Source organism: Sorghum bicolor, chromosome 1 (assembly GCF_000003195.3).
Source record: "Sorghum bicolor cultivar BTx623 chromosome 1, Sorghum_bicolor_NCBIv3, whole genome shotgun sequence".
In the NCBI taxonomy this organism is placed as follows: Eukaryota; Viridiplantae; Streptophyta; class Magnoliopsida; order Poales; family Poaceae; genus Sorghum; species Sorghum bicolor.
Window position 1 is genome coordinate 21,400,602 of NC_012870.2, and position 12,402 is coordinate 21,413,003.

At 43.4% G+C, this 12,402-nt stretch overlaps 1 protein-coding gene across 1 annotated transcript; it reads right to left on the reverse strand.

Moving 5' to 3' along the window:
- On the reverse strand, nt 8,109–12,398 carry LOC8067441. The gene is made up of 4 exons (XM_021450852.1): nt 12,372–12,398; nt 9,396–10,675; nt 9,175–9,255; nt 8,109–8,308 (listed from the first exon to the last, which is right to left on the reverse strand). The coding sequence occupies exons 1-3, from the start codon at nt 12,396–12,398 to the stop codon at nt 9,198–9,200; spliced, it is 1,365 nt and encodes a 454-aa protein (XP_021306527.1). The 3' UTR covers nt 8,109–8,308; nt 9,175–9,197.

Below are 12,402 nucleotides of genomic sequence, written 5' to 3' on the forward strand. Positions count from 1 at the left end.
CCAGGGGGTTGCTCAACATAGACAAGCTCATTAATATAACCATTTAAAAAGGCACTTTTCACATCCATTTGAAATAATTTGATATCATGACTTGATGCATATGCAAGTAGGATACGGATTGCTTCAAGTCTTGCCACCGGTGCAAAGGTTTCACCGAAGTCAAGACCTTCCACTTGTGAAAAGCCTTTTGCCACAAGTCTTGCCTTGTTGCGCACCACTTTGCCTTGATCATCCTTCTTGTTCCGGAAGACCCATTTTGTTCCAATCACTCTTGCATGTTTGGGTCGCTCTTCAAGTGTCCAAACTTGATTGCGAGAGAAGTTGTTCAACTCCTCTTGCATGGACATGATCCAATCCGCATCACGAAGAGCTTCCTCTATAGTCTTTGGTTCATCTTCAAGAGACACAAAAGCGTGATGTTCAATAAATAAAGCATGTCTAGAACGAGTAGTTACACCACGTGATGGACTCCCGATGATGAGATCTTGAGAGTGATCTTGGAGGAGATGTGATGTTCTTTTTGGTGCCACTTGAGGGGTTGGTTGAGGAGCATCAACATCTTGTGCTTGTGCCACCACTTGCTCATGAGTGACTTGGGTGTCTTCATGAGCATCTCTCACATCCTTGTCTTCATCTTGTGGACCTTGTGAGGTGGATGGTGGCTCAATGACTTGCACATCATCATCATCTTCTTTAGGCTTGATGTCTCCTACCGGCATGTTCTTCATGGCATCCCTCAATGGTTCACCACCTACATCATCAAGATTATCACTTGCTCCTTGGGAGCCATTAGTTTCATCAAATTCAACATCAAATGTTTCTTCAACCATGTTTGTGGCATGGTTAAAGACCCTATATGCTTTGGATTTTGATGAATAGCCAACCAAGTAGCCAATGTCACATCTTCTTTGGAACTTTCCCAAGTGTTGGCGCTTCTTGTAGATTTAGCACTTGCACCCAAACACTCTAAAGAATGAGACATTGGGCTTCTTCCCATTGAGCAACTCATATGGTGTCTTCTCTAGGAACTTGTGAGGAAAGAGCCGGTTTGAAGCATAGCATGCCGTGTTGATTGCCTCGGCCCACATCTTCTCCGAAGTGTTATACTCATCTAGCATTGTTCTTGCCAAGGTGATCAATGTCCGGTTCTTTCTTTCTACAACCCCATTTTGTTGTGGTGTGTATGTTGAGGAGAACTCATGCTTGATTCCCACTTCATCACAATATTCTTCAATGTTGGTGTTGTCAAACTCTTTGCCATTGTCACTTCTAATTTTCTTGATCTTCACATCAAATTGATTTTGAGCATTCTTTGCAAACTTCTTGAATATTGATGCAACTTCGACCTTGTCTTGCAAGAAGAATGTCCAAGTGTACCGGGAGAAGTCATCAACTATGACCAAGCAATATTTGTTGCCTCCAAGACTAGCATATGTTGTTGGTCCAAACAAGTCCATGTGAAGTAGCTCAAGCACTCTTGAAGTAGAGAGATAGGCTTTGGTTGGATGAGTGTTTGCAACTTGTTTGCCCGCTTGACATGCACTACAAAGTTTGTCCTTTTCAAATGTCACATCCTTCAAGCCTCTAATCAATTCTTTCTTCATCAACTTCTTGAGTGTGCCCATTCCAACATGTGCTAACCTTCTATGCCACAACCACCCAAGTGAAGTCTTGGTGAATAAGCAAGTCTTGACATTAACTTCATTTGATGAGAAGTCAACCACATATAAGTTGTTGTGCCGGAAGCCTTTGAATATCACTTCATTGTCATCTTCCTTGGTCACAATTACTTCCTTCTTCTTGAATAGGCATTCAAATCCAAGATCACAAAGTTGTCCAACCGAGAGCAAGTTGAAACTCAAAGATTGCACATAGAGCACATTGATGATGGAGTTGTCATTTGAAATAGCAACCTTTCCTAGTCCCTTGACTTTCCCTTTTGAATTGTCACCAAATGTGATCTTCTCTTGGTTGTCAACATCTTCATCAAGAGAGGTGAACATCCGGGGATCTCCGGTCATATGTTGAGTGCAACCACTATCAATTACCCAATGTGATCCATCGGTCTTGTAGTTCACCTACACACAAGAGATCAAGCTTGAGATTTAGGGACCCACATTTGCTTAGGGCCCTTCGCATCAATATCTTCTCTACTAGTTGCTTTGGCACCCAAATCTTCTTTGGCCTTTGCTTGTTTGGTGGCCCCATGAAGCTAACCTTGACCTTGCCACACTTGTCTTTCCTTACAATGTAATGAGCATTGAAGGCAAATGGTCTTGCATGCTTGGGCAAGGGTGGTGGTAGTGGTGCCTTACACTCATGAGCAAAATGTCCTTCTTGACCACACTCAAAACATCTCTTTGGCTTTGGCTTGCTTGGTTGATCATGAGTGGCTAGTGACTTGATGAGCTTCGTTTGATGAGCCTTGTAGCCAATCCCACTCTTGTCCATCTTCATGACGGTGTTCATGAAAAGCTCACTTTGAAGGTCCTTCCCTTTTGTGAACTTTGCTAACCCCATGGTTAGGTGTTCCTTCTCTTTCTTGAGCTTGTTGTTCTCTTGAGTTAGCTTCTTGATGATTGGGTCATTGTTGCTTGCTAACTCATCCAAGATGAATATCTCATCTTCTTCTTGCTTGTCATACATCAAACCAAGCTTGAGATATTGATTTTCTTCTTTGAGTAACTTGTTCTCATATGCAAGTTTCTTGTCTTGATCAAGTGACTCAATCACAATGGTCTTGTGCTTGGATTGGTCTTGCAACTCTTTCTTGAGCATGACAATTTCATCCTTGAGCTTGATAGTGTCCTCATAACTCTCGGCCACTACCACTTTCTTGCCCTTGCAATCAACACATTTGCTTGTGCTCTCCACAAGTAAGTCATCACAAGATGTGGCTACATCAAGCTTAGCAACATTGTTAGTAGCAACATGTGTTTCATCAATTGCAAGTTCATAAGCAATCTCAAGGTTGTCATAGTTTGCTTTTAGAGTTGTTAGTTCTTCTTTCATTGTTCTATATCTAGTGATAAGCTCATCATGAACACTCTCAAGTTTATCATGTTTTTCTTTGAGCTCTTTTAAAGAGAGTTTGAGCTCCTTGAGCTTAGTGGTCATGATCTCATTTTGTTCTCTAAGCTCATCACTAGAGTTAAGCTTTGCTAGAAGTGTATCATTTTCAAGTTCAAGCTTTTCATTTTCACTTCTAGTCTTTCTTATGACTTTTGTGTATTTGTTTAGCAATTTTACAAGTTCATCATAAGAGGGTGATTCATATTCACTATCACTTTCACTACTCTCATCCTCACTTTGTACCTTCCGGTCACCTTTGGCCATAAGGCATAGGTGTGTAGAGGATGTAGATGGTGGTGAAGATGATGGTGATGGAGCATCGATGGCGATAGCGGCAACCTTCTCATCATCACTTTCATTTCCGGAGGAGTCACCACTTGAGCTTTCAATGTCGGTGAGCCAATCACCAACAATATAAGCCTTGCCATTCTTCTTCTTGTAGTGCTCCTTCTTCTTGCCACCTTTCTTCTTGTATTGCTTCTTGTCATTTTTCTCATCATCACTTGAGTCATCTTGCTCTTTGTTCTTCTTCTTGTACTTGTCCTTCTTGGGCTTTGGACAATGATGAGCAAAATGACCAAGCTCACCACAATTGTAGCAATCCATCTCGGAGATGGGCTTTCTCTTGCTACTTGTGAAGAACTTCTTCTTCTTGGAGTCAAAGTTAACTCCATTCTTGTTGAGCTTCTTCAACATCTTGGTGGTTCTTCTCACCAAGAGGGCAATAGATGCATCATCATCACTTGAAGTTGATGACTCAACTTCAATCTTCTTGGCTTTGCCCTTGTGAGAAGCTTTAAGAGCAAAGTCCTTCTTTTCTTTCTTGGCCGACGAGGAGCCATCTTGAGGGTTCATGTGCATGTACATCTCATGAGCATTGATCTTTCCCAATATGGTGGTTGGTGTAGCGGTGGAAAGATCGCCTTGATGAAGCACGGTTACTATGTGCCCATATTTCTCAATGGGAAGCACACATAGTATCTTCCTTGCTACATCCGCCGTACTCATTTGTGTAAGCCCAAGTCCATTGAGCTCCTCTACAATGACATTCAAGCGAGAATACATTTCATTAGCATTTTCTTTAGGAAGCATTTCAAAAGTATTAAGCTTGTTCATCACTAGGTGATAGCGTTCCTCGCGTTCACTCTTTGTTCCCTCATGGAGCGCACAAAGTTCCTTCCAAAGTTCATTGGCGGTTTTATGGCTCCGAACGCGGTTGAACACTTCTTTGCAAAGGCCTCTAAAAATGTGGTTTTTGGCCTTAGCATTCCACTTCTCGTTTTCTTGCTCTTGTGGAGTAAGAGCGGTGGCTCTTTCCGGAGGGGCAAACCCTTCGGTCGCGGCTTTTAGGCACTTTACATCGCATGCCTCAAGGTATGACTCCATCCATATTTTCCAATACGGGAAGTCATCCCCATCGAACATGGGTGGCGGTCCATCCCCGTGAGACATCTTTCTCTAGGCGGTGAAGCCTAAGAATGAGCACTAGGCTCCGATACCAATTGAAAGGATCAAGATGCCCAAGAGGGGGGGTGAATTGGGCTTCTCTAAAAATTTAAGCAACCTATAAGTTCCAATTCAACCCCTTGTGCCTAGTGTGACTTAAAGATCTACCGGATAAAAGTTTTGCAACCTAGTTCCGATCCTATTCTAGCATGGCAATTCTAAGAATGTAAAAGCACAAAGTAAATGCTAGAAAGTAAAGGAGTAGTGGAAGAAAATGCTCGGCGATGTTTTGCCGAGGTATCGGAGAGTCGCCACTCTCCACTAGTCCTCGTTGGAGCACCCGCGCAAGGGTCTTGCTCCCCCTTGGTCCGCGCAAGGACCAAGTGCTCTCTACGGGCTGATTCTTCGACACTCCGTCGCGGTGAATCGCCCAAAACCGCTCACAAGCTTGACACGAGCCACCCACAAGAACTCCGGGTGGTCTTCGTGCCTCCAATCACCACCGAACCGTCTAGGTGATGGCGATCACCAAGAGTAACAAGCAAAGAACTCTCACTTGACCCAAACAAGGCACTAGAGAGTGGTGGATGCACACTTGACTCTTGGAACTCACTAGAGAAGGATTCTCTCAAGAAATCACTCAATTCTCAATCCTCTCTAGGCTCTTGCAACTCTCTTGCTCCACAAACAAGTTTCTCTGATGTTCAAATGGGCAAGAGAGCTCTCATGGACGAGGTGGAGGAGTATAAATACTATCCACCAAGTCCAAAGGTCGGCCAACCGTTTTCCACTGAAAACGGGGTCACCGGACGCACATTATGTTGCACCGGACGCACTGCACCGAGCGTCCGGTGCTTCATAACGGCTACCTGCTCTTTTCTCTGACAGGTCACCGGACGCTAACTCTCAGCGTCCGGTGCACCGTCCGGTGCTCGGGGAAACTTTACACGCTCCCTGCGCATGGGACCGGACGCTACCCGGTGCGTCCGATGCTAGCGTCCGGTGCTCAGGGGAACTTTGCAAGCTCCCTTGGTAAGGGACCGGACGCTGCCCGGTGCGTCCGGTGCCAGCGTCCGGTGCCTAACCCTAAGCACCAAACTGTTCCAACGGCTAAGGACCTCACCGGACGCACTCACAGAGCGTCCGGTGCAGCGTCCGGTGCCCCTTTGGGCACCAAACTTCGTCGAAACGCGATCGCTCGAACACGAAGTTTGTTCCTCTCGATCTAAGGACTATCTCTGAGCTGCCTAGTGCTAGGTTTACCAAGTGTGCACCACACCTAAACCTAATGCCTTGCCTAAGTCAAGCTACTAGATCAAAGCCCCTCTTAACAGTACGGTCAAAGGAAAACAAAGTCCTAAACTACTCTAAGTGCCCTTCTTCACCATATGGCACTTAGACCTAGTCTAGTCTTGACGATGTCCATCCATCCTTTGAAAACCGAAACGATTTCCACTATTAAGTAGGCATGTACGTCCCTGTCCATCGAGTACCTATATACCATGACTTTACCTATGACTTTGCCTCTGCAAAACACACGTTAGTCATAGTAATCAATAATGTCATTAATCACCGAAATCACTAGGGGCCTAGATGCTCTTTCACAAACTTTCTCACAGAAACTAGAGTTGGTAGGGGTTAATTCTGTAGGCATGCAAAAAATGGGCCCTAAGAATATTGAGGACATTTTGAAAGTGCTGGAGGATCCAAAATACAAAGATGCAGCATAATTACAAATATGGTTCTCGCTAGAGATTCAGGATACAATGGATGTAAATTACCTCTAAATATCGTTAATTTATTTTGTTTAATTGAAATGTGTGGCTTTTGTTCATCTGATAGTGCAACTTAGTCTAAACTTTCTCAATTTTTTTATAGCTTCCACATGTGATAACATTAAACCTCAAAAAGTTTTGTGATTTTTTGACTCTTTTTGCTATATTTCATTAATTAATTTCTTTAAATTGATTTTTCCGCTACATAATTCTACTTTGAACTACAGTTGCATGAAATAATGAAACCTAGGCATTCGAAAAATGATATTCATGTCGAATAATGTATTTTTAGACCATATCCAAAAACTGACCCAAAATTTTGAAGTCTTTGTCCACAGAACATGATTATCCAAGTGCAGTACAAGTGATTTTTAATTATATAAAACTCAATCGAAATCAGAAAATTACCAAACTTGTTGAGGTGCCATGTTATCACATGGGGAGCCTATGATAAAAATTTGAAAAATTTTAGAGCAAATTGTGATGTCAGATGTACAAAACCCAAACACTTCAACATATGACCATATGTGATCATATTGGAAATGTTTGGATTTTGTTCATCTGATACTGCAACTTACTCTAAACTTTCTAAATTTTTTTTGTAGGTTCCACATGTGATAGCATTAAACCTCAAAAAGTTTTGTGATTTTTTGACTATTTTTGCTATATTTCATTAATTACTTTCTTTAAATTGATTTTTCCGCTACATAATTCTACTTTGAACTATAGGTGCATGAAATAGTAAAACCTAGCCATTTGATATTCATGTTGAATAATATATTTTTAGACCATATCTAAAAACTGATCCAAAATTTTGAAGTCCTTGTCCACGGAACATGATCATCCAAGTGTGGTAGAAGTGATTTTTAATTATATAAAACTCAAACGAAATAAGAAAATTACGAAACTTGTTGAGGTGTTATGTTATCATATGAGGAGCCTATGATAAAAATTTTAAAAAAAATTGAAGCAAGTTGTGATGTCAGATGTATAAAACCCAAACACATCCGCATGTGATCACATGTGATCATATGTAGAGGTGTTTGGGTTTTGGACATTCGACGTTGCAACTTCCTTAAAACTTTCTCAAACTTTTATCATAGGCTTCACATGTGATAACATGACACCTCGTCAAGTTTCGTAATTTTCCGACTTTGTTTGAATTTTATATAATTAAAAACCACCTATACCACACCTAGATGGTCATGTTCTCAAACTTTTGGGTGAGTTTCTGAAAACGACCTTAAAATAGACTCTCCAACATGAATATCATTTTTTGAATGACTATGTTTCATTATTTGATGCACCTGCAGTTCAAAGTAGGATTCTACGGTGGAAAATACAATTAAAGAAATTAATTAACAAAATATAGCAAAAAGGGTCACAAAATCACGAAAGTTTTTAAGGTTCACTCTTATTGCATGTGGAGGCTATGAAAAAAATTTGAGGAAGTTTGGAGCAAGTGATGACGTCAAATGTCCAAAACCTAAATTCAAACTTCAAAAATAAAAAAATTTATCTTTGCCGACTGCCTAACGGCCTGGCAGGTGGCAAAGGGAACGGCGATGGACGTCGTTAGTGCCCCGCCACCTTTGCCACCAGCTTTTCTTTGCCACCTGCCAGGCAGTCGGCAAAGGACGTCTTTGCCGACTGCTTTTCTTTGCCACCTGCCAGGATAGTTGGACAGTCGGCAAAGAATCCTTTGCCGACTGCTTTTAGAAGCAGTCGGCAAAGAGAATGTTTGCCGACTGCTACGTCTTTGGCAGGTGGCAAAGTATTTTAGCAGTCGGCAAAGCCCAATTTTCCTGTAGTGAATAGACCTGTAAAAGCCCACATTACATCAACGGTGCGAGAATGCAGCACATAGACAAATATTTTAAACAACAATAGTAGCTTAATATTACAAGGTATAATGGAAGGGATGGTAATGTTTGTCAAAATAGCCCAGAATCTCATATATCGTCCTTGTCATGCAGGATAACAGGTAGCCAGTTTCACCACTTGTCGGTTTACGCCTGGAAAAAGGGGCATGAATAGAAGATCGCCTTAAATGAATGATTAGCTGGACATAAAGCACAAAAGCATTACTCCATACCATCAAAGTAATAAACTGTTTTAGGATCACTACTAGTTTTCACCATTACTATAAAACATTTTCGTAGATTTGCGACATGACACATTGTCGAAATAAGTGCCTGTTAGTGGATATACTCAGAAAAAAGGTACAAATTAATCTGTAAATATTTTAGTATCCATTTCTCCAACAACATACAGACTCATTGTCAGTCATTATGCAAACAGCTCTGTGTATCTGAAGTCAAACACTTGAAGCTGAAATCTCACAAGTAGGGTTCAAAATTTCGACGAAATTTCGCTAAAATTTCACGAATTTCGGTAATTTCGATGGTGGCTGAAAGAAAAATCCGAAATTTCATTATATACGAATACATGTGCTATATAACTTTAGACTCATATTTTTTATTGTTTATATTGCATATTCTTCTATTCAATAGATGTGTAATCATAAATCATACTGATATTTGTTTAGATCTAATTTTTTAAAAAGAAAAACATACTTCATGTGCTAGTCTCTAAAAAAATTTCAGCGAAATTTTGGCCGAATTTCATGAAATTCGGTAATTTCGGTGGTGGCCGCAATTTTTGCGATACCGAAATTAAAAACCTTGCTCACAAGTATCAATAAATCACAGCAAAGAAAGAAAAGCACACAAATAGCATGTGAATTGCAACGCACAGCAACAAAAGAAAAGCTATCCTAGACCAGGGGAAAGGAACAGCCCTCTATATTGGAAGCTTGGAATTCATAATTCAAACTTTCTTTTACCAAACTTGGTATAGGAAACAAGGGATGAAGGACTACCTCATTATGGTGGAACTTGCTCTTCATGTTTTAATCCATGGACAACCCTCTATATCCGGTCTGAATACTATTCCCCTGCTCCTGTAAGCACACAATGCAAAAAATTAACAGCTATAGGCCCAAAGTACAAGACTAATGGTAGCGAGACCCAAAGTACAAGACTGATGGTATCAGGAAAGGGTGTAGAAAGGAAATGAAGCAAAATACACCTAGCCACATACCACGGATTACGAATGCAGCAGCTGAAGACGTACAGGACGAGGGGACTAGGTCCTGGTGCACGGCCAAACAGGCTGCAATTATCGACTGCCGTTGACAAGCTGTCACTACCGAGGTGGTATTGCACAATCCTGCTGCCAGTGAAGTAGACAACATTGTCACCCTTGAACGTATGCAGTATCTTGGAGGAAACACTTATGTTCCTCTGTTCCATGAACAAGGTATTGCCTCCGAGGCTTTTTATTGGGACAAACCTTTGCAGCGCAAGGTCTGCTAGTTTGTAAACAAAGATTTGCGTCCCATATAAATCAGAGTAGTCGTTACCAAGCACCAGGATCTCTGAACCACATTCTACCAGGCCTAAATTAGGATAGGGGATCTTGTCTTCAGGGACTGTGGCAATCAGCTCTGGCGGTGGCAGCACCCGACCTCCGCCCACCCCATCCTGCTGCACAGGTGGGTTGATCTGGAGGACCTGGTGTACATCTTCTCCGAAGGGAGTGTGCAGCACGTACAGCTTGCCTTGGAACGACAATGGAAACCCCATTTCGTGTTCCCAGCTCGACAGTGTCCATTGCTGGTCCAGGGGGGTAGCAAAGGCCGCACGGCCTACCTCAGGAAGTGCAAGCGTGACGGTCATGGCTCCGGCGGCGTCGAAGGAAACGGAAGCGGAGACGATTCTTGCAAGCTTCCTGATCCTGTACTCAGGAGGACAGCCGTGGAGCTGCGGGCCCAGGTGCGGGAGGAGCGTCCCTAGGGGTGGAAGCTCGGCGAAGTCACCGGTGAAAGGGTGGAGGAGGCGGACGGCGCCGCCGTAGTCCGGGTCCGGGTCCCGCACCAGCAGCAGGAGGCCGTCGATCGAGTCGACGGCCCAGTAGCTGTCGCCGAGGAGCGGGACGTGGGCGCGGACCAGGGCACCCGTGTCGAGGTGGAGGAACCGGGCGCAGCCGCCCAGGTCTGGGTGGCCGGGGTAGATGCGGTGGCCCTCGGGAAACATCATCCAGCGCCGCGGGTGGAAGCGCCGGTCGGCCAGGCCGCGGCCGCGCGGGGAGTCGGCGCCGGAACGCCAGCTGGTGCAGACGGCTCGCAAGCGGACGTAGTCCAGCAGGTCGCCGCAGGCCAGCACGCGCCACGCCACCGCGCGGATCAGATCTTCGGGCAGCAACGCCCAGTAGCGAGGCCCGATGTCCCAGGTGCGGCGGCGGCGCCGCCGGAGGTGACGACATCTTGCTTGAGTTCGTCGATCTGATCCGATCCGATCCTGCCCCCCCCCCCCCCCCCCCTTGTGATCGCCGATCCACCAAGACGGCAATCGGGACAGAAAGAGAAGAACGCAGGATTGAAATTCTCGCTTACGCGATCCTCGAATCAAACCTCAAAGCATGGTGACCGATCGATCGGTTGGCCGGCCGGCGCGGCGCGGTGCGAGGGAGAATTGCAGGGCGACCAACAGTGACAAACCCTAAATCAGAAATGGCCCAGGCTACTAGGCCTTAACGGTAGAATTTGGGGAAGGGAGCTAGCTAGATGAGATCGAGGTGGCGTCCGGCAAGCCAGCAGGTAGGCTGCATTCTGGTCATCCCCACCGCCAAGTGAGCCAAATCTCAGCCTAGAGGCTTGTTTAGTTCCAAGTTTTAAAGTTTTAGAGTATCACATCGTTATATAGAGGTGTTGTGTGTGGTATTTAGATATTAATTAAAAAAACAAATTACAAAATCTGTTAGTAAACCACGAAATAAATTTATTAAGTCTAATTAATCTATCATTAGCACATATATTACTGTAGCACTTTATTATCAAATCATAGACTAATTAGGTTTAAAAGATTTGTTCGCAAAGTAGTCGCATATATGTGCAATTAGTTATTTTTTTAATCTATATTTAATGCTTCATGCATATGTCAAAACATTTGAAGGAATGTGATGTAAACTTTTGGAGAGGAACTAAACAAGGCCTAAGTATTTTTCTTTTTGAACCTAGGATTTTCATAACTTATGTGCTCACAATCGGCAGCAACCATTACAACAATCAGAAATAGAGTTCGAAATGATCTCATTGTCTTCAGCACAGTTATACCCCCAAATTAGCCAACTCGTGGGCTACTGTATTACATTGTCTGGAGCACACACTTCAAACTGAATGAAATTGGTAGAGACTTTAAAACTTCAACTCGGGCCTTGTTTAGTTCCTGAAAAATTTTGCAAAATTTTTCAGATTCCCCGTCACATCGAATCTTTAGACGTATGCATGGAGTATTAAATATAGATGAAAATTAAAACTAATTATACAGTTTGATCGAAATTGACGAGACGAATCTTTTGAGACTAGTTAGTTTATAATTGAACAATATTTGTCAAATACAAACGAAAGTGCTACTATTCCTATTTTACAAAATTTTTTGGAAGTAAACAAGGCCTCGTTCACCAAGCCTTCCTCTGGTCTGTCATAGGCTTCGACTAAATTCAGTGCGTGAACGACCAACAGAGCATCGGACTCCAGAATCAGCCTTTCAATACTAAGGTTTAACGCTGTGTGCATCCCCTGAAGGCAGGCTATCACTTCGACGTGAAAAGCAATGAGTAGATGACTAACTCTTCCTCTTCCTGTTGTTACTATATATATCTCCATCGCTGTCTCTGATAACAAAGCCCCAACTGCCTGTGTCGCCGCCAGCTCGGAACGAAGTGTCACAGTGTAGTTTTTAACACTCCATTCGGTGGTTTGTTACATTGGCCTGGCAAATTCGCAATTCATTTGGAGTATATGCAATAGTACTACTAACATTGTGTTAAGCGTCACGCGGTCTATACATAAGTGACTCCTGACTCGCAAACTCTAACGTACAAATTACAGGATAGAACCAGTGGCTGCAACAGAACGTGTCATGCTAGACAGCCTAGACTGAGGCTGCTACTGGCTCCGGCGCGTCCGTTGGGCGGTGGGAACTCTCCGGCGAGGTGAAGAAGGGCGACACACACCATCGCCTGCTGCGGCGGCTCGTCCATCCCA

Bases quoted from the DNA above. Each gene is read 5' to 3' on its own strand.
- LOC8067441 (XM_021450852.1), bottom strand. From the start codon at position 12,398: ATGGACGAGCCGCCGCAGCAGGCGATG. The intron at 10,676-12,371 runs GTGTGTGTCGCC...GGCGATCACAAG, and splicing joins AGCCGCCGCAGCAGGCGATG to GGGGGGGGGGGGGGGGGGCA. The intron at 9,256-9,395 runs GTATGTGGCTAG...GTGTGCTTACAG, and splicing joins TGCTGCATTCGTAATCCGTG to GAGCAGGGGAATAGTATTCA.